The following is a 26,894-nucleotide window of genomic DNA, read 5'->3' on the forward strand; positions in this document are numbered from 1 at the left end:
GCAGGTCAAAGGAGATGGAATCTAACATTTAGGAGGAAGGGTTGGCCTTTTTTGGGAGCAACAACATCTCACCTTTTGTGAAAGAAAGAAGGCACAATGTGTGGACAGGTATATGCAGGTAGATGGATAGATGTGGTGCTGGGAATTTATGGAAGGTCTCTTCTTTTTGTTTCTATTCCTTTATTGAAATAGAAAACGAGACCATCAGCCAAGAGAGTTGGTGGGCAGGGAGGCACTGGAGGTTTGAGTAGAGGGGAGAAGAATGAAATAACCCAGGAGCCTGGGAAAATGAAAGGCCTAGGGAAGCAGAATATGATGGCTTGGCAGATTCATGGTCCACTTTAGTTTAACATGATTTCACAGTGAGACTGTCAGCATGGAAGGTGTTTTCCTCCAGGCACATTCAGCTGCACAGGTGCAGTCACAAAGCTGCAAAATGTTGAGTTTAATCAGGGTCATGGTTAAGCCCAATGAATCAAGAGCAGCAGAGAAGTGCAATGTGCATAGCTAAGGAAGGATTATGATTGATCATGGCATTTAAACTGGGTAAGGAGGGGGCTGAGGAGAGAGTTCAGATAAAAATGTGTTTTTTAAAAAAATATACAATTATACGAAAATTAGATTACATATATTTCTACTACACACATATACCCATTACACAGCTGCCATAATTTAAAAAATTGAATCTACATCACATTTGTATTATTACTTATATTGAGTGCATTAAATTTGTAACAGAGTCCATTTGCATTCAGTCCTCTGGTACCTGACATTTTATACTTTGTGCTTAATTCAATGAGCTTCTAAGCAGAAGTCACTCCCTACTGAAAAGCAAATATTTGAAAAGCAAATATTTCTGATGGGCTCTAGGGAACTTACCAATCACAACTGTGTCTCCAGAGCTTAACATAGTGCCTGGCACATAGTAGGTGATTGTATTTGTTGATTTGAAAAATGTATTAATATTGTTCAGAAAGGATTTTGAGGGGTGGGCTGCAAGTAGAGATAGCAAAAAGAGCACTGAACTCTAGAAGGAGATACCACTGAGAAGAGATGCAACAAGATAAGAAAATAGACCAGGGCATACTTCACTCACTTCTTAATTCTGCTCTGGAACTCATTAATCTGTTTTCAGATTTCAACTGGGACTGTCTGGGTCAGGAAAAACATGGAAAATAGAGCACAATTCCTGGCATATACTAAAACTAACGATGGCTCCATCCCCTTTATTTTTTATCTCAGAGGAGAGCTGGAGGGCAGGGATTAAAAAAACACTGAAATTCTTTGATTTTTATTTTGGCTAAAACATATCGGCTAACTTTTACTATGCTTACAGGTGCAGTGTTGAACCAGAGTGCTAAGACCAGAAGAAACCAACAACTACTGCATAGGTAATGTATAAGGAGTCCACAGTATAAATTGCACAAGTCAATGAATATTGAGTTAATATGTAAGATCATGACCAAGTGGAAAAAAAAAATCAATGTGGAGGTTCCAATCAGTATTAATTATTCATTCATTCATCCATTCAGACATTTATTGAGCATACTGTGAATCAGGTACTGAAAATGGAAATATGTATGTTTTTATTTACTGCTACATACTCATCTTAGAATTGAAGAAATTGAGACTTCAGTGGATAAGTTACTTGACCAAAGCCATAAGGCTAGTAGGTGAGTGGAGGACCAGTATAAGACTGTCCAGTGACTTTACTGGAAACAGATGCTTTTCATATGCTCATCAGATTCATTATTATGAAACTGATGCATTTTCCTTAGATAATTTTATGAAGAATAAAACATAAACAGAGCCAATATTTCATAGTCCATGTCAATTACATTTTAGACGTGAATAGACTCTATTTTAAAGAACTTATAATAAATTATGAGTCTTACCTGTTGATGTGCCAAAGAATAAAAGGGCAGCAATCCAAATTCCAAACATCTAAGTTGATTTTAAAAATCACATAAAATCTTCCTGAAAATTTTCACTTATAAAGTCATCTCACTATAAAATTTTAAGCAGTTTTCTTCAAAGTGGCATCAATCAGTACTTAAGTTCTAGGTCTAGAAAAGCATGGAACCCACACTACCTTTAATTCTGCCCTGCAAAGCAAATGTGCCACAGTTTAGACTCCTAGTGTCGTATTAAGAGATATTATCAGCAGGGTGTGCCCTGCTTTATGTGATGGGTAATTAAAACTCCTGAGGTTTTGCTGTTTCATCATTAGTAACATTTTGATTAGGCACAAACTGAGTCACTCTTGAAAGTTGTTTTAATGCTTTGGGGTGGATGGTAGTTAATAAACATTTAAAAAAGAAAAATTTTTCCAAGTCAGGATTATATACTTTGTATATTTTTCCTCTAGCACAATTATTTTTTTAATTAATTTTTTTGGAGTATAGTTGATTTACAATGTTGTGCTAGTTTCTGCCACACAGCAAAGTGAGCCAGTTATACATATATCTACTCTTTTTTAGATTCTTTTCCCATATAGGTTATTACAGAGTACTGAATAGAGTTCCCTGTGCTATACAGTAGGTTCTTATTAGTTATCTGTTTTATACATAGTAGTGTGTATATATCAATCCCAATGTCCCAGTTTATCCCTTGCCCCCCTTTCGCCCTTGGTAACCATAAGTTTGTCTTCTACATCTGCAGCATTATTGATGTTTTGTAAATAAGTTCATTTATACCTTTTTTTTCAGATTCCACATATAAGCTATATCATATGATTTTTGTCTTTCTCTGTCTTACTTATTTCAGAGTATGACAATCTCTAGATCCATCCATGTCCCTGCAAAAGGCATTAGTTCATTCTTTTTTTATGGCTGGAGAAAACCATAATTTGAAAAGATACATGCACCCCAATGTTCACTGAAGCACTATTTACAACAGCCAGGACATGGAAGCAACCTAAATGTTCACTGATGGATAAATGGATAAGAACACAATGGAATATTACCTAACACATTTCTGAGTGCAAACATCCACTTAATTCAAACAGGCCCTGCTAGAATATGCTATGAGTCAAATACTGAACATGGTTGATCTGCCTGTCTTACCTGTGTGGCAATGTAGCATAGCAGTTGCCTGGTGATTGGAACCCAATCACCTGGATTCAAATTCTGGCTCTGCCACTTATTAGTAGTGACCTTGGGCTGGTAAACTCACTGTGCTTTCCCTTGCTTGTAAAATAGGGATAATCATGGTTCCTAACTCATAGGGTCATTTAGGTGATTGAATTACTTATTATATGAATAATACCTAGTATATAGTAAGTACTATATTCTGTTAATTTTATTATTGTCATTTTTCAAGTATATTAACGGTTATAAGAGCAAGTTTATGTTCACATATAGCTAAATATACCCTTACATCATTGTACACAGGATTCATAATACACTTTAATGTAATACAGATTTGTCTTTTTGGCTAGTCCATCAACTTAAAATGATAAGTGATCAATTCACAGATATCCTTAGTCAGTTTCTCAGTTTTTAAATGTTCATAGAAGACGGCTGAGGTATCTCTTAGTTTTTCTTAATGTTTTACCCTCACCATAATAGCATTAAAATTTTAAATTATTTATGAAGAATTTAGCCTTTTTACATAAAACTTGTTACATTATGCAAGAATTAGACAAAGGAGAGATTATGAACAAGATTAGTTACAAGTCTTGGATGCTTTTTTGGTTGAAATATTTCCTGGAACTCCTAGTAGCCAGTCCACCTGGCACACTGATGTGTAGTGATTAGAGAATAAACCATTCAGCAGCACTAAGCTCAGTGCCTGGCACATTGAGTGTCCAGTAACTACGCCACGGAAAAGGTGTGCTCTAAAAGCTTCACCAGTTACAGCTGGTTATTTTTCCCAAGTGGCATTTCAAAAATCAATGTTTTCAGCCACACACGTGGGATCGGCATGAATAACATTATCGGCAGCAGTACCTCTCAGAAGACTGTGTCTTATTCATGTCCGCATCCCGGACAAGCACAATGCCTGGAACTTAGTAGGTGCTTAATAAACATGTTTAAATGGCAAAAAATACAAAGATCTACAATGATAATATAGGAATTAAAAAAAAATGCTCTCTTCTATGTTTTCACAGCACTTTTCAATGAGTCTGCTATAGCACTTAGCATAACATAGACTTGTTAGGCAAACACCTATAAATGAGTCTCCTTCCTCAGACTAAACCATTCTGGGACAAGAAATGGTTTTTGTTCATCTCTGGTCTCCTAGCATCTAGTGATAGGTCTATCACAGTAAACATATGGTCAATATTTGTTGAGAGAAAAAAAAAAGCATTAGATTTCATTGATCTCATATCATTCAAGGAAATTCCTTCCCTAGAGAGATTATCATTCTGAGAGTTGAAGACTCATTATACTTTAACAATTATGTTTAACGAGGATCAGATACTGGTGAATCCCAGATGCTTACTGAAATGGCAGTTCTGCCTGAAAAATGTCACATAGAGAAGTTAACAATAGCTTCTAAAAGTTCATCACAAAATCAAATCTGTGCTTATGTATGACAGCACACCAAAAACGAGGAAAAACAGCAAATCAGTTGAATTCTTGATTCAAGGGTATAAAATAATTCAATTAATTTTTGTCCCTGACATGATAAATTATTTTGAGAATTTAGTAAGGCAGAGAACCTTTCAAGATGTCATGATGAATATTTCAGTATTAATGTCAGAACCCTGAATAACCTGGCAATAATTTCTTAAATAACTTTTTAGGCTATTTCTTAATGCTGAGCTCTTTACCCAAGATTTCAAGGAGGCTGGCATCATGGCTATTTTGGGGAAGCAAAGAAAGAGTGAAATACAAACACAAATGCCTTAGTAATCTTAGCACTCATTCATTCATTCACCAAATATTTGAGTGGTTGCTATGTGCCAGGTACTCTTCTGGTTTCTAGTGACACACCAATGAACAAAACAAAAAACAAAGACCCTGTCCTCTTGAATATTATAGTTAGGGAGGCAGCCAATAAACACAGTAAACAAGTAAATAGTAGAGTATGTGAAAAGGTGGTTTAAGTACTATGGAAAAAACAAAAGCAGAGTAAAGGAGATTGGGGCATTTGGGATTTGTTTGAAAGAGAAGGTTGCTATGAAGTCCAGGGAGGCTTCATTGAGAAGGTGACATTTGAGCAAAGGCTCAAAGAAGGTGAGGGAGGTAACTAAGTGTCTCCAGGCTAAAGGACAGGTAAGCCCAGGTCTCAAGGCACGGGTATGCCTCATATCTTTGAGGAAAAGCAGAAAGGCCAGTGTGGCAGAAGCAGAGGGAGAAACCGGATGAGTAGAGGATGAGGTCACCGAGGGGTTTGGAGGTAAGGTCTTGATGGTCATTGTAACAACATCAGCTTTTCCTCTCAGAGAGGAGAAAGCCAGCGGAAGCCTCTGAGTAGAGAAGGAATCTGGTTTGACTTTGGTTGTAGCATGGTCTTTCCGGCTGCTCTGTTGCCAGTAGACTGCAGGATAGGGAAGCTGTTGCAGTGATTCAGGTGAAGATGATGGTGGTTTGGACCAAGAAGGTAACAATGGAGGTAGTGAGAAGTGGATCAGCTTAGGATACACTTTGAAGGTAGAGCCAAAAGCATTTCCTTTGTTATTATCTCTATTCTTTGATTTAGTGCTTAAAGGATGTAATGATTTAGGAACATACTCAGTGCATTTCACAGAGGTAGAAGAATTTCCTTTTTTTCCTGTCCTATTCTTGAATAATGGATTTTCTATCATGATTATTGTCAGAATATTTCTTACAATGTTTGACAGGATGAAAATATTTTAATGAATTGTTTACTTTGATTGGTTTAAGAAGTAATTTTTTCTGCAAACTTTCAAAAATGTGTTTCTAAAACAGATTATGCCTCTAAAGTCTATTTTTTTAGTAAGGCTTTATTTGTATGCACATTTTGTAGTAACACATAAAACAAGAATCTCATATGGAAGTATAACCTCTACTGAGGAAATATTGTTGTAAACTATTACTTTGTGAACTATAGACTATAATTAGATAGTCATCACATACTTGTTAAATTATATACAATAAAAATGCACATAACATCAACACAATTCATTATAATTACAAGTTTCTCTAGAAGGCTACTTGAAGTTTCCAAGCAGCACACTTTTCATAATAGCTATTTGCCATACTAGAATGCGGCATATTAAAATTACACTTCGAAAAATTAAATTCTTCCACATTCAGCAAAGAAGTCAGAATAATATAATATAGAAAAATATCACCATCCAAGAGGCAACTGTAAGGAGAGGAGAGGTTGGGAGGATTTATAGCTATGTCTAGAATTGGCAAATCATGTATGGGATTTCAATACACAAGTTTGAAAAGGCTTAAATTCTAGAAGCAGGCTCTCATGGTAAGAATGGTGATGTGGAGCCTGAACTTCAGAATTGGATCTGGGTTCGTAGCCAGGCAGGACTTCTTTAGCTGCATGATCTTTGACAACTTCAATTTTTCTGAGCCTCTGAGTCCCTCTGTACATTGACTAAGTAATAAGTATACGTCTCACTATCTTGCCTGTACTAATTTTATTTTATTTTAGAACTTTTATTGAGATAGAGTTAACATACAATAAACTGCATATATTTAGAATGTACAATTTGGTATCCCAATCTCCCAATTCAGCCCCCCCCAATCCTCCCCGCTTTCCCCACTTGGTGTCCGTATGTTTGTTCTCTACATCTGTGTCTCTATTTCTGCCTTGCAAACCGGCTGATTTGTACCATTTTTCTATAGTCCACATATATGTGTTAATATACGATATTTGTTTTTCGCTTTCTGACTCACTTCACTCTGTATGACAGTCTCTAGGTCCACCCATGTCTCTACAAATGTCCCAGTTTCATTGTTTTTTACAGCTGAATAATATTCCATTGTATATATGTACCACATCTTTTTTATCCATTCATCTGTTGATGGACATTTAGGTTGCTTCCATGTCCTGGCTATTGTAAATAGTCCTGCAATGAACACTGGGGTGCATGTGTCTTTTTGAATTATGGTGTTCTCTGGGTATATGCCCAGCAGTGGGACTGCTGGGTCATATGGTGGTTCTATTTTCAGTTTTGCAAGGAACCTCCATACTGTTCTCCACAGTGGCTGTATCAATTTACATTCCCACCAGCAGTGCAAGAGTGTTCCCTTTTCTCCACACCCTCTCCAGCATTTACTGTTTGTCGATTTTCTGATGATGCCCATTCTAACTGGCGTGAGGTAATACCTCATTGCAGTTTTGATTTGCATTTCTCTAAGAATTAGTGATGTTGAGAGGCTTTTCATGTGCCTCTTGGCCATCCATATGTCTTCTTTGGAGAAATGCCTATTTAGGTCTTCTGCCCATTTTTTGATTGGGTTGTTTGTTTTTTTGATATTGAGCTGGATGAACTGTTTATATAATATATTTTGGAGATTAATCCTTTGTCTGTTGATTCGTTTGCAAATATTTTCTCCTATTCTGAGGGTTGTCTTTTTGTCTTGCTTATAGTTTCCTTTGCTGTGCAGAAGCTTTGAAGTGTCATTAGGTCCCACTTATTTATTTTTGTTTTTATTTCCATTACTCTAGGGGGTGGATCAAAAAAGATCTTGCTGTTATTTACATCGAAGAGTGTTCTTCCTATGTTTTCCTCTAGGAGTTTTATAGTGTCTGGCCTTACATTTAGGTCTTTAATCCATTTGGAGTTTATTTTTGTGTATGGTGTTAAAGAGTGTTCTAATTTCATTCTTTTACATGCAGCTGTCCAGTTTTCCCAGCACCACTTATTGAAGAGGCTGCCTTTTCTCCATTGCATATCTTTGCCTCCTTTGTCACAGATTAGTTGACCATAGTTAATCTCTGGGCTTTCTATCCTGTCCCATTGATCTATATTTCTGTTTTTGTGCCAGTACCATACTGTCTTGATCACTGTAGGCTTGTAGTGTAGCCTGAAGTCAGGAAGCCTGATTCCACCAACTCCATCTTTCCTTCTCAAGATTGCTTGGGCTATTTGGGGTCTTTTGTGTTTCCATACAAATAATAAAATTTCTTGTTCTAGTTCTGTGAAAAATGCCATTGGTAATTTGATGGGGATTGCATTGAATCTGTAAATTGCTTTTGGTAGTACAGTCATTTTCACAATGTTGATTCTTCCAATCCCAGAACATGGTATGTCCCTCCATCTGTTTGTGTCATCTTTGATTTCTTTCATTAGTGTCTTATAGTTTTCTGAGTACACTGCCTGTACTAATTTTATTTTGAATATTATTAAGTTTGCCTTTTATCCTTTATCCAACTATTCACTTCTCTCCTTTTCCCCCAGCTTTATTCAGTATAACTAAAAAATAAAATTGTATATATTTAAAGTATACAATGTGATGATTTGATATATCAATACATCATGAAATGATTACCACCATTGATTAATACAGGGATTATGTACCATAGAGTATTATTGTGAAGATAAAACAAGGTTATGCTCAGACTTTCTAGGTAGCACAGTGGGTAAGAATCCGCCTGCCAATGCAGGGGACGTGGGTTCGATCCCTGCCCCAGGAAGATCCCACATGCCGCGGAGCAACTAAGCCCATGCGCCACAACTATTGAGTCCATGTGCTGCAACTACTGAAGCCCACGTGCCTAGAGCCCATGCTCTGCAACAAGAGAGGCCACCGCAATGAGAAGCCCGCGCACCACAAGGAAGAGTAGTCCCCCACTCGCCGCAACTAGAGAAAGCCCGTGTGCAGCAACGAGGACCCAGCACAGCCAATTAAATAAATAAATAAATAAATTTATCAAAAAACAAAAACAAACAAACAAAAAAACAAGGTTATGCTCATAAAGAGCTTAGCTGAGCATGAGGCAAATAGTAAACAATAAATAGGAGCTATCATAATTATTATTATTTCTTAGGTCCAACCCAGTCTCCTGTTATATGTGGAGTGGTACTCAATGTCACTGAGGCTGGGTACTTGTCCAAACAAGCCTAGGAGAAAGGCAGGACTGGAAGGGAGGGTCATCAATGGGTAGGTCTTATGAGAAAGTGAAATAATAATTGGGAAGTCTGGATGTGAACGGCTTATGCAATTATGAGGGAATGTGGACCAACAGAAATCAACTGTGGGGAGAGAGAGTCATAGAAAACCAACTCATTAGGAAGCATGATGAAGTAGGTAGATATAAGTGAGGAAAGGGATGACTGATGGGTGGGGATTTCAGGAAGAACAAGGAAAGTATGTCCAAAGACAAGTTATAGGAAGGTGACTTATAGGTAAGAGATCAGAGGGTGGTGATTTGTTTTAGTGTGGATTAAACTTGGGCCTTATGCGCTTGTTTCATGACCAACAGCATTTGTACCCTTGGCTGGTAGTTCTGTCACATACTTCCACCCATCCCAAGGACAACTGGAGCATAAGTAGAGTAGTACAAACCCAGCTAAACACATTTTAAAACAACTTAAATACTTCTCCATAAAAGGATTTCAAGGCTCCTCTCTAACACAGGTGCTTTCAAGGCCCTGGAAGGAGTCTTGGCAATGTTTCATCTGCTAAGATATACTGACCTCAGTTGCTTAAGACTCTTAAATGTCTTTCCATTCTGGCTTTCCTTCCATCATACTTCCTCTTGTGAGGGTGGTGCTAGAGTGGCAGTGGGTATTTCTGGAGTCCAGCTACATGAGATTTAGGGAAACAATTTGTAAGAAAGAGTGACTCCATTTTTCGATGTTTGACTGCTGACAGCTTTTAAGAGTCACCATTACCTATTTCCTTTTTGCCCCACATCTAGGCAGGCTAAGAAAACCTGGATGCGCTCAGAAAGCCCGAATGGCTAAGAAAGCCTCTTTTGGCACGGGTGTGAAGTCCAAACCATGGAAGCCCCTGCCCATGTGAATGGGAACCCTCGCCCCAGCCCCACCTCCTCACCACCATAAAGCCCCCAAGCCAATATCCTTTCTCTCCCCTCTCCAGCCATTTTAGACTAGCCCAGGAGCCTGCCCTGCTCTTCCTAGAAAGACCCATGATGTGAGTAATAAACCTTTACTAATCAGGTTCGGTGTTAGATGTTACATATACATTAGCCCATTTTGTTCTCACAATTACCCTGCAAGGTTGATATGTTTCCATTTTTATTCAGATAAGGAAGATGAAGTTACACAGGTTAAAGAAATAATCCCCAAGATAATTATGAAAATTAACGTAGGATTTGAACCCAGTATAAACCCAAAACACTACAATGTCTCCCAATAGCCTTTCAGATTGTTGGCCCTCCCTGATCTTTCTGCTGCATTTACTTTCCCTGGCACTGAAACGCGCATCTTTATCTTCGAGGTCCCTGAAATCATCTGTTTTCCCACCTTCTCTTATTCCATTGCTGGTGGCTTTTTCAATTTTCTTTTCTTATTTTCAAATACAATTATTCTCGAAGATTCATCTCTTCTCTCCATATTTTGTAAATACCTAGCTATTTCCATCTGTGGCAAGATGGTCCCCTCCGATGACTTCACCTTTTGTCTCTTTGTGAGAAACTTTCCTCCATCCTCCTTCCAAAGCTTCTTGCCCAGCAATGCCAACTGTCTTCTGGGCCTTTCTACCTGGGTGTTTTATTTGAATCATAAAGTTACCATATTCGAGTTTTAAGAAACTCTTTTCTTTCCCAAGAGCTCTTCCTCACACCCTGCCCATTCCTGCTGTAGGAACTGCTATTCTTTGAGTCATTGGCTGGAAACGTCCACATTGTCTTTGACACTCTCAAGGTCCCTGGCTTCCAGAGAGTCCTGCTGGACTCTGTTAATGCTTCCTCTTTGGTGTTTCCCTCATTCGTTTCCTACTATGAGACACACTGTCACAATCCACAGTCAGGATTTCATCTCTTGCCTGAAATATCACTGCTGTCTCTTCAATCATGGATTCTAGAAATTATTTATAGGTTATTCATCTTGAACCCATCTCTAATCACATTCTCCTCAAAGGTCTTTTTTAAATGAAACAAACTATTTAATCTGCACAAGGGACCTCCTTATCCTCTCCTCAGTTTAGCTTCTGAGCCTTCAAGTCCACACCCCTTCACACCCACTGCACCCGCTGACCTGCTGAGGTTTTGCTCCTGCTGTTTCTTCCACCTTGACGGTTCTTCCTCACCCTTCTTTGCATGCAAAATCACCCTCATAATTCAAGGACTAGTTCAAGTGTGACAATCTCTTTCATGAATATTTTTGCTGATGCCCTCAGTCATATAAGATTTCTCCAGTTTATGGATACCCACTGCATCTTGTATTATTTTTATCCTACTTATAACATTTTTTATTATTCCATTTTTAATATTGTGCAATTTCCAATTTTTCTTTCTTTTTTTTCCTTTTTATCTTTGACCCCTTCACCCATTTCTCCCGCCTCCCCCCACCCCTGAGCCCCCAGCAACCACCAGTCTGTTCTCTGTATCCATAAGCTTAGTTTTGTTTGTTTTGCCACATAAAAGAGAAATCATATGGTATTTGTTTTTCTCTGTCTGACTTATTTTCACTCAGTATAATCCCTTTGAAGTCCATCCATGTTGTTGCAAATAGCAAGGTTTCTTTCTTTTTTATGACTGAAAAATATTCCATTGTATATAAATACCACAATTTCTTTATCCATTCATCCATCAGTAGACACTTTGGTTGTTTCCATGTCTTTCTATTGTAAATAATGCGAATAATTACCTTTTATCCTTCCTATAACTGTAAAAATTTTCATATTACTTATTTTTCATCTCCATTAATACCCTGTAAACTTGAAAGCCAAGTCTATATATTTGTATGCTTGTTATGATATCTGATTAGTATAGTCTTTTTCCAGAACGCAGATCTAATCATTCCATTCTCCTGCTTTGTCTATGAGGTAAGACCTATACTCATCAGCATGTGATGCATGGCCGTTCTAAAACCGCCTGCTTGTGCTTCTCCCATTGCTCCTCACCCTAGGCGTTCATCCAGCGGAAAAACTTAGAGCACTGCAAACAAGCTAGCTGTGTCTATGCCTCCATGCCTTCATTTTTACTATTTCTGCAACACCATTCTCTCCCCCTTCTCTACTGGGTAAACTTTTAATCCTCCATCCAGATCCAGCTCAAGTATTACCTACTATGTGAAATCATCCCTAACCCCTGAATTGGAAATTATCACTCATTCTGGGATCCTCCACACTTATCCAGAGATATCTCTAACTCTGATGCTATTAAATTATAGTTATACATTGGACTATTCCAACTGATCACCATCTTGAGGTTAAGGAAATCAGTGTATCATAGCTGTTTTTGTGTTTCCCACAATCAAGTAAGGGGCCTGTCCCTTGGTGGACACTTAGTACTTGTTGAACAGATACTTTAACAAATAAATAACTGAGTGAAAGAATGAATGAAGAAAGGAAAGAAGTGATCTAAATAAATATTAAATGGACTCAGACTAATTTGATTAAATATACGAGGGTGAGTCAAAAATTATCCACACTCTGGCTGTAGAATTTATTTTATTTTTATAAACTTATTTATTTATTTATTGGTTGTGTTGGGTCTTCATTGCTGCACACAGGCTTTTGCTAGTTGCAGTGAGCAGGGAGGGGCTACTCTTCATTGTGATGCATGGGCACCTCATTTTAGTGGTTTCTCTTGTTGTGGTGCATGGGCTCTAGGCACGAGGGCTTCAGTAGCTGTGGCACACGGGCTCAAGAGTTGTGGCTCATGGGCTCTAGAGCTCAGGCTCAGTAGTTGTGGTGCACGGGCTTAGTTGCTCTGAGGCATGTGGTATCTTCCTGGAACAGGGATCAAACCCGTGTCATCCTCTGCATTGGCAGGCGGATTCTTAACCACTGCGCCACCTAGGAAGTCCTATAGAATTTATTTTAATTAACTTTTAGAAAAGAAAAATACATCATTTTTTGACATAATCTCCTTGCTTTTCAACACACTTTGTCCATTTGTCAACAAGCTTTCGTATTCCCTCATTAAAAAATGTTCTAGGCTGAGCTTTGAGCCATGAATGCACCGCTGTCTTCACTTCTTCATCAGAAGTGAATCTTTGTCCTCATAGGGCTGCTTTCAGGGAACCAAACAGGTGAAAGTCTGATAGAGCAAGATCAGGACTATAGGGAGGATGCTTTAACACCTCAAAACAAAGTTTTTGCAGGGTGTCAACAGTGTGGGCAGAAGTGTACAGACATGTGTTGTCATGCGAAGTCACAACGCCCTTGGATAGCAGTCTTCTGCATTTAATCTGAAGTTTAGGCTTCAGCACAACCTTTCGAAACCTAAGTCTGTTACGGATTATTTTATAGGCAGAGCCATGGCTGATTTACAAATGATTTGCCACATAGTCCACTGTCACCCATCTATTTGACAGAATCATTTCACATGTACGCTCAATACTGTCATCAGCTGTGGACGTGGATGGGCATCCCGCTCCTTCTTGATGGCTAACACTTGTGTGACCTTCCTTGAACTTACCTATCCATTCATACACACTTCTTCATGACAAAACACTTTCTCCTACTGTGCACAGTCTTTGATAAATAATGGCACCAGGTATACCTTCTGACCACAAAGAACGAATCACTGCACACTGCTCTTCTTTGGTGTAAATCACAAGTGGGGCATCCATTTTTGCTCGCACCACAGTTACAAATGAACTGATGTAACACATTCACACCTGCACAGCAGTGATGGGGGAGACAGTAGCCTTGAACAGAAAGTGCTGATAAGAGAGTGCGGCCAATAGAAATTTTAATATAACCGGAGTGCAGATAATTTTTAACTCACCCTCGTATCAAAAAGTAAAATTCTTGTCTATGGTCCAAATTTCTACAATTATAACTTTCAACAACTTATGAAGAAGGAAGCAATTCTACAAGTTTATTCATTCCATTCTTCATGTTTTCTAGTACCTGTAGGCACTTAAAAAATACACTTCAGGCCTGGTTCCCATTCTCTGAAATCCAAGGATCACCATTATGTATTGTTCTCATTGAGATACTAAAATTGGTATATATATCCCAATAAAACAAATACATATACATATATATTCCCAGAGCAAATAAAGCCAAGAATTCAGCTTTGGTACTGATGAACATTTACCTCTAAGTACTTTAAATACTGAATTATTTCATTAACTAGTTCAATTTTATTTATGCTTCCATATTTCCAAAATGTCTAGTTGCCACTTTAATGAATTTAAATTTTCCGAGAAAAAGATGACTTAGGGGCAACTTGAAGACAATCGGGTTTTCTCTTTTCACAAGAGAGCCAGTATTGGCACTCCTATAGACAGAATGACATGTTACTATTTGAGGTTTATTGAATACATATCCTTAAGCTCTTACATGATAACCACAAAACACATTTTATCCAGAGCACTTTTATTTCTCTCTGGCAGATTTTATATTTAAATTTTATGTGACAGTACATGATATAGAAAAGACAACCCAATTTGACATCTGGAGAGAGCTGTATGAGAAAGCACTCTGGACACAGAGAGATGATAGCAGAAATAAAGGGTCTTCGTCTCTACTTCTCATACCGCCGCTAGCTAGCTAACCTAGGACAATACACTCTAAGTGTGACTCCCTTGTCTATAAAATGAGGAATCTGAACTTTGTAACGTACTGTCCTTTGTGGTTCCAAAACAGTCTATGCTTTGAATTTTAAGAGTCATATTCATAGATATTTGAGAAAGCTCTTCTCCTGAGGGGAAGGAGGGAACTCTCTCACAATAAGTCTGGGGCTGTAACCATAAAACCATCCTGAAGTGTGATTATTTCTTAACACCTATACTGACTCAGTATTTATCATAGCCAGGTGGTGACTCTAGGCACCATCCAGAAAGGAACTCTTCTCTTGGAGCAGGATATCGTGAAGTAATTTTAAGAATAGAGAATGACTGGAATAGCAACTAAAAAAAACAAAGAACCAATGTGCTTTGGTGAGTAAAGGGGTTGATTTAGGTCCAGTCAAATCTGAGACCTTGCAGTGACATGAGGAAAATGAGTACCACTGTTATTTTAAAGAAACCCATAAACTGAGATTCCCCAGCCCTGCCCCCCATGGAAAAGAATAACAAGGAGGCAATAATAAGGAGCTGCTTCACCTTAAAGATGAAGCCCCACCCTTGGGCTGGGAGACTCTTCAGAAAGGAATAGGACCAGCTGACAGAAGCTGAAGAGTTTCATTTAAGGAGTAATTTTCTAATAAGTAGAATGTCCCCAAACTGGAACTTATTGGTTACTTCAATAATACATTTGATGGGACTTCCCTGGTGGTCCAGTGGCTGGGACTCCGCGCTCCCAATGCAGGGGGCCCAGGTTCAATCCCTGGTCAGGGAATTAGATGCCACATGCCGCAACTGGGAGTTCACATGCCACAACTAAAGATCCTGCATGCCTCATGCCTCCCACATTGCCTCAATAAAGATCCTGCATGCCACAACTAAGACCTGGCATGGAGCAGCCAAATAAATAAATAAATAAATAAGTATTTTTTAAAATAATAATTCATTTGAGAACATTGTTACAGGGAAAACACCTGTTATAAACAGGATATTAGGGATTTAAATATTGAATCTGCCCTCAAGGAGATGACAGTCTGGTAGAAGTCATACAGCATATACATAAAGAGCTCTAAAACCAGACAGAGGTAACATTTATGAACTGAGTAGAAAGGCAATAAATCCAGTGTCAGTGGCAATGTTCAAGGAGAGGCTGTGTGACTATTTGGGGTGACGTAAGAGAGATTTATACATCTGGTAGGAAGTTAACTATTGTACATGACCTTCAAGATCCTTTCCAACAAATGCTCTGTGGTTTTATTAAAACTATCACTATAATACGGATGTTTTAAAAAACAGGATTGTCTAATTTTCTGCTCCACTCACAGCTGGTTAGATGTTTTTTTCTTGCAGAAATGTAAGAAATCATTTTCTAACATAAGCTCTTAAAACAAACATTCTTAATTATTTACTTAAAACATGTCTGAGAATTCAATCAGTTTTAAAAAGTCAAGAGCATATTTAAAACTATTTCTGAAAAGGCAGGTACCAACATTCTTTACAGTATAATCATGATGGGTTTTTTAAAGTAAAACTTAATTATTTTATGTAATACAAACCAGAAAAATGGAACTAATATAATAGACTTATATACATCTATAATTTCCATTCACTTTTCAGACTATTTTAGCTTTAAGATTAATTGTTCATAATCTTATTTCACAGTCACTCAACTTTTATTGACTCCAATATTGATAGTCTTGGTACATGTTATAAAGCCTTATGTGGTGTGATACATAATTAAAATACTTCGTCTCAACTTATATTAATGGGTGCATGTCAGAGAACACCGATTCTCTCTGAGAAGAATGTAAACCCACATTAATTAATTTATTGAGGAAAACCCTACCAGGGCCATTACCCACTTGACCTGTGCCTTATCTAGTGAAGTGCTAGCAGCTACAGGCCGTGGTTGGGAGCCCTGCAGCTCAGCCTACAATCTTCCTTAATGTGACTTCTGTTAACAGTAAATTCATATTTAACTAGCCTACTAGGTGCATTTTTCAAAATGTAAAGCCACTGGATTAGATTAAAATAAAGCAAAAAAAAGAAGAAAAAAAAAGCATTAGTATAAACATCTTTTCCTGGAACTACTCACTAGTAACTGTAATTAGCATTTTAAGTAGTCCCCAGATTTCTCCAAAAGTCTTCACCAGTGCCTAAGCTCATCCATTTTATGTGGGCTTTCGAAGATTACTTTTATTTCTAAATTATTGTGGTAGGGAGCCTCTCACAGTCGTTCCTAAATACTCATGCATAAAGGCAGTTGAACGGTAATGGGTATGGTCCAACCATTTTTAGAACACTGAGTTATAAATAAATAGGTAGCAGGATCTGGTCCATTGTTCATGGGCTAAGATACCTACCTTTTCTTACACCTAAGGGTGATAAGGCCCTAGCAACTGATTTAGCCACCCAAACTGACAAGAGGTTGCTATGCAAACTGGAAAGTAAATTTATTTATGTGTAAGGGAAAAATTCACTTCTAAGGAGAAAAGATTCTCTGGTGCCTGATAATTATGGTCTCTCCCCTAGGCCAGATCGATAATGTTCCTGTTGCTTGGTGAGCACAGCATCTGATCACGGATAGCTAGTTGAATGATATTTATGGCCACTGTTATCCATCTAAGAAAAGACTGATGCATCTATTTCCACAGTAACAATATCCTTGAGGCCACTGGTTAGGTACATTTTTCCCCTAGACAGTGCTGGAGACACTCTGACAAATTCTTGCTTCCCGAATCTCTGTTTATAGATACCATACAGGTCTTTCCCTTTAATATAATCTTTCATCAAAGGATTGCACATCATATAGAGGCTTTGGTCAAGGCATGGTTACTCATTCAAATGCCTACAAGGGCCAGCCAGGCATGGAAATAAGTGAAGCAGATGAGACATTAGAGAAATTAAGTGTCACAAAAACAACCAAATTTACTTTATATTTCCTGAATGTAGTATAAACAGGTATGTACAGTTTTTCTGAGAGACATATGAAACTTTAAAATAAAAAATAACAATGAGAAAATGGAAATATTTCATTAATTGAGTTTTCTTTCACAATTTATTAATTCTTGACTTGCCTTTGCACCTAACATATCACCATCAGATCATGTAAATTTAAACAACAAATCCTTCAACTGGGTGCAATAATCTGATTTACTCAATTTCATATGCAAAAATGGAACTTACAAACACCAGTGCTACTTAACATGTTGGACAAGTGTTCAGTTATGACATTCCAACATCACTGTATTTAATTTTCAGTTACTTATTGTCTTGCAGTTCAACAACTTCAATTTGCAGTTCTCTTTTCTTATTATCAATATCAAATTATAAAGGTAGGCTTCCTAATATTTCAATGTTAGTTTATTTTCATAGAGTTTAAAATCAGGGAATCATTTTGGAGTTTCATTTTAACTCTACAGCTTTGGTAATGTGGTTCAAGCCATGACTTTCATTTCAGGAAAATGATTTTAGTGTAGGGTAATGGGCCAGATTATTCCTTGCCAAATTAGTTTCTTAAAGGTACAATTTCACTTCAAGTGAGCCAATTGAATGATACATATGTGTAGCTGTTTGTGAATGCCCTTGCAGAGAACTATTCAAAGTTGATAGGTTCTAACATCAACCTGAAAGCCAAGACTTTGATCCACTTTTTATTGTTAGATATTGAGTAAGGATTTTTCTCTTGAATACATAAAAATATCTTTCAACACTCAGCCATATAAACCCATGTACTACAACAGGCCACCATAGTGCACAGCTAATCCATAAAAAGAAGGCCTGGAGTATCTGTATTTCATGCTATGGGATTTTACCTAGTTCACACTGTTAATTACCACACATTCATATATATTACACTTTAAATTCTTTAGCACAAAGCCACTGCTGGAAAATGATGTAATCAGGTGAGCTAAATTCTATGTCTCTTGGAAAATGTTACCTTCTTGAGTTTAAGTTTTCACATTAACTCTGTCCATTTCAGGAGTTGAATCATACTGACAATTTTGACCAACTACATTACATTTTGCAAATTTTCTTACAAAGAGAAGTCATTTGCTAAATTCCAATCAGCGACTCTCATCTTTTTGTCAATATCACCAATTTAATATAATTGAATGTGATATCATTTAAATCTGTGCTCTCATCACCTATTTTCATGGAATAGAAAATGCTACAACCAATTTCACTTTTTTTAATGCAACTTTTCTGTAAGTGCTAAGACATGACCAGTTTGCTGATCAACAGAATTTCCAGTAAGACTTATTACAAAATGCTTGTCTCTGTGTAGAAAACATAATTTCTGCTGTATTCTTTTATGAAATTTTCCTTCATTAAAAAAGCTTTTGCGAATGAATTAGGAGATTGGAATTGCCATATATGCATCACTAATAAGAAAAAAAATACCAAATTGTACACTCTAAATATATGCAGTTCATTGTCTGTTAACTGTATCTCAATAAAAGTTCTTTAAAAAAAACCTATAATGGAAAAGAATATGAAAAGGATATGTATATATGTATACCTGAATCACTTTGCTGTATACCAGAAACTAACACAACATTGTAAATCAACTATACTTCAATTTTAATTAATTTTTTTAAAATTGAAAAAAAAAAAAGCTTTTGCTATCTCAGCAATTTTGACTTAATATATAGCCTAATTTATAGTAGTATATTTTATTCATATTAAAAACAATTGTTGACATTTCAGTCCTATTTTCAGGTTAAGTTTTTCATTTTTCATCTTCTCCATATAGCAGTCCTGGATCTTATCATGGTTTATCTCCGGTGGTTTCATATGGTTTATTTCATATTTCACAACCATTTAAGTTGTGGTTCTTTCAATACAGACATCTTTTGTTTGCATAATACATATGGAAGAATTTTCTTTACTTCATCAGAAAAAGATGATCTCTCCCACTGTGCCTGAATCAAGTCTCCTTTTCCCACATTCAGTGGAGACAGAGTATAGAGAAACTATCCTCTATTCTAGGAGAAACAAGTGCAAGTGGCAACTAAAAGCGGCTGCAGTGTTAGAGAGACAATAAGGAGTCATGGTGATTGTGGCTAACGAGAGAGCAAATGTTCCATCTTAAGAGACTCACTGCTACTGCTCCATATTAAAAAGGTGGCTGGATATTTTCATACAGAAATGCAAGTCTAATATTGTCAAAATAAATTTTCTAAAAAGAGAAGCTGAAAATGATTGGCTCAATTAAGCAACAAGAAAAACAACAACAAAGTACAAGTTGATAGACTGGACAGAATAGTTCAGCAAGCTGAATTAGCCCCGTAGGCAATCAGTATGCAATCTCTGTATCAAAGCGTTAGATATTTTCACAGAATTTTACTTTTCTGAGACTATATCGACCACCATGGAGTGCTCTACATTCCTGAACACCTCAAATATTTGCAAAAAATTTTATAGATGTGAACTTATAGTGTGAATCTCTTATTTTTGTTATCCCAACAAGTTCTCCCTCCTGGTGGGGGTGTCCCTACTGGATGGATGTATGGCACCTGTCATCATAGAGAGGATGTTATGTGCTGCAGGCTAGCCACAGTTCTGAGATTTATGGATGGGCACATGACCCAAGCCATCCCAGTCAGAATCCTTCCCAAGTTTTTTTTAGACAATTGAGATACTCTCTTTCCTTGGGACTCACTCTACCTGAAAGTACAACGAAGTCTAGAATTGTTTCTGGTCATTTTTGTCACCATACAGGAAGAGTCTACTTAAAGTTACACCAACATGGAGTAAGATATCAGAGCCAGAAAAAAAAAAAGAAAAAAAAAAAAAAAACAACCTGGAACAAAAGAGACAAATTGGGTAATATCATTTGAACTGCTGAATCCAGCCATTTCTGAAGCCAGGTTTTCCCTGGTCTTCCTGGTTATATAAACCAATATATTCTCTTTTTGGCTTAGGCTGGTTTAGGGTGGGTTTCTACAACAGAGCCCTGACTCTGTATCTGACTAGTACAGATAACTCATATTACCAATTATGTCTGAGTTGTTTGACAAGCTATATGGTCCGTACAATCCTGAATTTTCTTCACCATAATTTACTATACTTAACCTTAATCTCTTATTTAATATCTACTTTAGATGCTAGTTTTGGAAAACTTTTTTTATAAAGGGCTAGGTAATAAATATCATAGACATTTTGGGCCAGACAGACTGCCACAACTAACTCAACACTGCATTTTAGTGTGAAATCAGCCACAGACAATACATAAGCAAATGAGTGTGGTCATGGTACAATAAAACTTTATTAATGGCACTGGAATTTGAATTTCATATAATTTTCACATATCATAAACTATTACTCTTCTTTTAATTCTTTTTCAACCACTTAAAAAGCATTTTTCGTGTGTGAGCCATATTTGGCCCTCAGGCTATAGATTGCTGACCTGGCAGTAGATCATAATCTCCATAAGGATGAGGAGGGAGTCTCATCCTCACTGCATCCTCAGCACTAAGGAGCAGGGCTTGCCTATAGCAGTTTATCACTAATCACTGAAAGAACAGATGAATGCTCAAGGAAAATCAAAATTATAGAAAATTCAAGTTTCACAAAAAATACAGTCACACCAAGTATTTTGGAAAATTAGTAGAAATTATTAAAGATTTAAGGAACCTGAGGAGGTCGTGCTTCTACCCAGTTCTCTGGTTTCTTCTTTGTCCTTTTCTAATCTCTATACATTTGCTCCTGAATTGTCCCAGGAACCCCCAACTTGTTCTCCTTCTGTTATGCAGATCAATTTTTTCTCTTTACAACTTCATCCCCAAAGTTGCATATCAAAAATCAATCAAGGAAAAAAAAAATCAATCAAGGTATTCAGATGAATAGAGAGATCTACCCCACAAGACTGGTGACCAACCTGCCCAGTTCCACTAGTGACATGCTCAGTGGGTCATTGGTCTCAGGCAACACACTTAAATGCTCATTTTTTTCGCACATAAAATGGAGAGAGTATCACCTATTGATCCAACCTCACATGTTTTCTTGAAAGTTTCACATGAATTACTGAATACATAGTATATATTCATTCTTATATGAAATATATACCTAAGTGGAATATATATCTAAGCTTTTGAAATTCTTCAAAAAATTTAATACACTATTAATAAAAATTTTAGCAGTGTTCACAATGATCAATGTGTATAAAGAATGTGATCCAGCCTGCTTAGATCAAATTTGTTTTTTAAAAATGTAGTGATTTTAATGAAATTTCTCATCTTAAAAACAAACTAGTTCAAAGGCTTTCTCAGAAAAAATCAACTATGACCAGGATAATTTTCATACTATATTTTTAACTGATATTGTCATATTCAACTAATTTCAAACTGTTAATGAATGAAAATGAAAAATGATGACACCTAAGTTTTAATTGTGTAAAAGTAAACAGAAGAACTCAACCAGTCTAAGATCATAAAATATGAAAATTTACCCTTTTAGGATGTTTTGCCCTAGAGAAACATGGATATTTCTGAACATCTTTTAAAATAATATTTTATTCCAATGGAATCTTTTTCTCTTTCATTAACCTGGAGGATAAACTTAAACTTTTAGTTAAAGTAAGTATAAAATGAACAAGACAGCAATGTATTATCAATATATAACACTACAATTTTCAGTAATAGTATTATAAAATTTTTCTTTCATGAAGTAATGAACAGATCTCTTTTCCTCAAAATCATCTTTAATGCGTTGCTTAGCTACTGTGGCTAAGATTTTTTTCTTTTTTCTTTTTTTTGAAAAAGAATAATATGTCTGTAACCTATGGGCTCCTCTTCTTCTGCCTTAATATCTGCTATTATATCTATATAAAACTAAAAATCTACACAGACATATCTTTGTTTTAAATAATCACAGAAAAACGTGGTTATAATTTAAATTGTTTTAAATGTTGGCATTATGTTTCAAACTGTAAATTCTCACAAATGAAAAGTTTGGATTTATAGCTCATACCATCCAGTTAATCTATCCATTTTTGCATTTATGTCCATTTATGAAATACCTAACGCTAAGCAAAGGTGATTCCATCATTTAAGAAACACAGGATGAAAACATCTGACTGCTTTAACACTAAATAAAATTAATAGCTCTCACTGGTTATCTTCCCCTAGCTCTATAAAATCAAGTGTGGACCTAAAATGGAATATTTTTTCCCTACTCTATTACTCTAGAATGTAATATCCTTCTCCACAGCTGACTATGAGGAACTTTTTCCAAAGAAAATTTCACTCTCATTTTTTTTTATTTAATTGAGGGGATGGTGTGGGGAGAAGGGTAGTAGGGGAATGCAAGAAATTAAACCAAGTCTAGTTTGTTTTTTAAAAAAGATAATGCATTCTTGCCACCTCTGGGTTGTAACCTCCTAGTCAGTAGGAACCAAGGCTGTGCACAAGTCTAACTACCTCACTGCACTGAGTTCTTCAAGGGCAGGGCTCTGTTTTACTCACCATTTTACCTCCCACACCTGGAGCAGTGCAGGAGAATCAGGCAGAGTTTGGTAAGAGTGCTGAAGGAATCAATGAATAGGTGAAAGGCCAACAGTTGAGATTCTATTTGTAGCCATGGCCATGAGTCTTTTTAGAAGAGAAGTGAAGACAACGTCTCATTAACTAGGACTGTAGGCTAAGCCCCAAAGAAGAATAAGAGTAATTATTGTTATTGATTTTAAATATAGAAAATAATTAGTGAAAATCACTCAAAAATTTGCATTCATCTACTGAGATTTGAAAGTTTGGGTTGGTTTCCAATTGACCACAGGACAGGGATGAAAGAAATACCACTGGATTGGAAACTAAAGTTTTGCATGTCAAGGACTATTTTGATCAATTGTTAGAATTTTTGTCCCTTTTGAATTCCTGTATCGCAGGTGGCAATATTTTAGAACAAGGTGGGGTTAGAATTGCTTTTTACCTAATAAAAAGCTACATGGAAGAAATGGCTTATCTATTTTTTGGAGACAAGGGTGGGATTCTGTTGAAAAGAAAACTGGACAAAGAAGAGCATAAACAGCTCACTCGCATTATCCCTGATCTCTATCCTGGCGCTCAAGTAGATCCTTTGTTTTAAAATGAGCATTTTGGGACATACTGAGTTTTACTTTGATCAATATATGTCCCAGGATTTCCTTGATGGCTTTCCTTTGCACAAAGAAACAGAGGTCTCTGAGCAGTTTATGGAATCTGCTCACATATTTTGATAAGGCTTTCCATCATTTTTGCTTCACTTACAGTAGTACCATTGATCATCAGAGCCATAACCTCAGACACTGTTCAAAAGTTACCCCTTCACAAGTGGAACCAAGAACTAAGTTGCTTAGGTTAAAGACCTATGTATCTTTCTCAAATTTAAGTTTTTTGCATTTCTTAGACAACACAGGACAAAATTGAACATGGAGTTACCAATAAAATCCTCTCAAAATACTTTCTGACTGAACTCAGGCCTGGGTAAATTCCCCAGCCAGTGAGACCACATAACCAAGCATCACAATAACTAAAGAAATATATCCTAATACTAATGTTGTCCATATTACACAAGGAGAAAGCTGCTGCCCACAGAGCCAGCAGAACACAGGAAGTGCATGCATCAGAATATAAGGAGACAAGCCATATGGCTTAGGGTATGTAGTATCTAAAGCTTTACCTACAAATTCAAGGATACCATATGTATACTTTCTCAGGAAGTGCCGCTTTGAGTGAAGCTGCCATTAGGGTGACGACTTAGCAACAGTATAATAAATTTCATGACTGGATATGAATATTCATGTGACCTTGACTATAAAAGGGTTTTACTCAGAAAGTCTACACTAGGGCATAGACCTTAAGGCAGGGAAACATTCGTAGTAGCCCTTGAAATGGCCATGACTTGGCAATGTCTATTGCAGTTCTTGGGAGTCAATCAACAGTGACGACTTCCTCACATGGTCTGTGGCACAGATAAGCACCATATCTGATGTAGCTAGAAGGAGTGCAAAGCAGGGCAACAGCAACTCAGGCAGGGGTACAGCTTATAAAAGTGTCTGGGGAAGAAATGATTCACAAATTTCCTAAAATACAATTCAGGGAACTGGGAGCTTATAAAAAGAAACCTGTATAATCCACCTGGTTTCAGACATTACACCAGTTTACTTGAAAAATGAAATACGTATTTCTTGCTTTAAGGGGGAAAAAAAGCTGAACACCAACTAAGTTACTGGAAAAAAAGGGCCTCAGACTAGTGGGAGGACTCCAGTGGACTACACCAAGACCCTTCAGAAAGGCACCAAACACAGAACTACAGGAACATGTTGAGAGACCACCAGCGGTCCATCAAATAAGAACCTAAGCACCTGTATTTAGTGCTTTTGAGCTGCTCAGTTTTTACCATATTTTTGTTCAATAAATGTGAAACACTGCTGAATTATTTTACAGCCCGCTAGAAAAATGTTGTTACATGACATTAAATTCACCAGCACAGAGATGCTTTCTGGAATACCAAGCAGGTACTGAGTCTTGAATTTGTGCCAGAACATTACAAACATAAGCCATAACTTCTTCTGCTTCACATTAAGAAATCAGACGGTGCTGAGGGGGCAACTGCTCTTTTTTTTTTTTTTAATTTTTTTTTATTTTTTGGGGGGTACACCAGGTTCAATCATCTGTTTTTATACTAACTGCTCATTCTTATAGGACAATGTCATCTTCAAAATGGAACCAAATAAAGGAAGCCCTTGATCCTATCTCAGAGTCCAGAAGTTCTAGACATAATTCTAGAACTGTTACGTAGAGCAATTATGTCTTATAATTTACATTGATCACAAGTTGCTTTCTGGGCTACAAGGAGGATGCATTTGCTCTGAACCAGTGGACAGAGAGAAGCCACTGTAAGAGTCTTAGTGCAAATAGTTAAGCCTGGTGGGAGTAGGTGGTTGGATAAACAGGATCTGAACTTTCTGACAGAAATAGCAAGGAGAATCCCAGCCTTATTCACATGAAGTCAGGTATTGGAGCCATGATAGAGAAGAGATATCCACAAGAGAATATCCAGGTTCAGAAATATGTCCCCTAGTAGCCAGGACAGTGTCCAGTGTTTTTTTTTTCTCCAAACAGAAAGGAGACCAGGAAGAGGCAAGAGAACCAAGCATTGCAGACTTACAGGGGGATAAAAAAACAACCACCCACCCACCCACAAAAACAACTGACAGAGATAGAGATACATTAGTATAATCCATATTGTCCCAATTTCCACAATACCCTACCAAGGAGTGCAACTCAAAGGTATGAAAAACAAAATAATTATCTGGCTTTCATCCACCAGCAACAACACAGACTTTTGTGACGCAGTAATAGCTGTATTGTAGTTACTTGCAACAGACAGATCACTAGATCAGATGGTTTCTGACTCAGAGCCATCTGAGTGAATGAGTTAATCACTTTGTCCATGTTGACAATGGGCAGTCTGTGAACTAAGGGATTATTTGAACTGTCCTTTGCCTCCAGCAATTAGTCAAGTGGAATGGATGATGTAGATAACACTTTGAAGAAAACTGCCATTAAGAGTCACTGGGTTTCTAATCACTCCAGTATCACTTGTCCTATGTTTAATTTTTAAAATCTATGTCTGTCCATTGGAGACAAGAAGATGGTGCCTCACTCGGCTTCACCTGTCTCTAAGCAAATTGAGAATTCACAGGAAAATCATTAAGGCTGCTCCACCTGTACTTACCCTTCATTCTTTTTTTTTTTTTCTTTTTTAATAAAAATTAGGTCTTGGCAAAATCTGTGGAGTTACCAGGGTTGTCTTCTGTGATGGTTGCTGAGGAATCCAACTTTGAAACACCCAGCACAATGTGCAGATGGGCCAATAGCTCTGGAATGGCCAACTGGAAAATGGTTCCCCCAAGAAACTAAATAATACCAGAACCATTAAAGTATTTCTCAGACTTCCCTGAATATTCAGTTTAGCTGAATTACACAGGGATCTTTAAAGTCTTAGCATTGGTTTTTGTTTGTTTTTTCAGCAGTCTTCTCTCTTTTAACAATATTTTAAATTAAGATATATTTAATATCCAATAAAATATACACATCTTAAGTGTTCATTTCAATGAGTTTTTTAAAAATTGTGGTGAATTATAGATAACATAAAAATCTATCATTTTAACCATTCTAAAGTACATAGTTCAATGGTATCAAGTACACTCACATTGCTCTGCAGCCACCACCACTGTCCATCTCCAGAACTTCATAACCCAAACTGAAACTCTGTACCCACTAAACATTAACTCCCCTATTATGTGGAGCATCTTTTCATATGC

The 26,894-nt window shown here is 37.0% G+C and overlaps 1 protein-coding gene and 1 long non-coding RNA gene across 9 annotated transcripts in view; one reads left to right on the forward strand and one right to left on the reverse strand.

Annotated features, from left to right (window-relative positions):
- Positions 1–2,128, reverse strand: part of PNLIPRP3 (pancreatic lipase related protein 3) — a 79,761-nt gene extending 77,633 nt beyond the window's left edge. For all 8 annotated transcript variants that reach the window (XR_009054026.1, XR_009054028.1, XR_009054025.1 and 5 more), the window contains exon 1: positions 1,896–2,128. Coding sequence is in view for 1 of the 8 variants with exons in the window: in XM_057737327.1 (XP_057593310.1) it covers positions 1,896–1,944 (49 nt within the window). In the remaining 7 variants the exon portion in view is untranslated. The remainder of the gene's footprint in view (positions 1–1,895) is intronic.
- Positions 1–26,593, forward strand: LOC130854470 (uncharacterized). Its single transcript, XR_009054029.1, has 3 exons — positions 1–108; positions 1,337–1,391; positions 26,347–26,593. It is a non-coding gene; the product is annotated as an uncharacterized LOC130854470 (long non-coding RNA).
- The last annotated feature ends 301 nt before the right edge of the window (positions 26,594–26,894 follow it).

The sequence above is a fragment of the Hippopotamus amphibius genome, chromosome 5 (assembly GCF_030028045.1).
Source record: "Hippopotamus amphibius kiboko isolate mHipAmp2 chromosome 5, mHipAmp2.hap2, whole genome shotgun sequence".
Lineage (NCBI taxonomy): Eukaryota > Metazoa > Chordata > Mammalia > Artiodactyla > Hippopotamidae > Hippopotamus > Hippopotamus amphibius.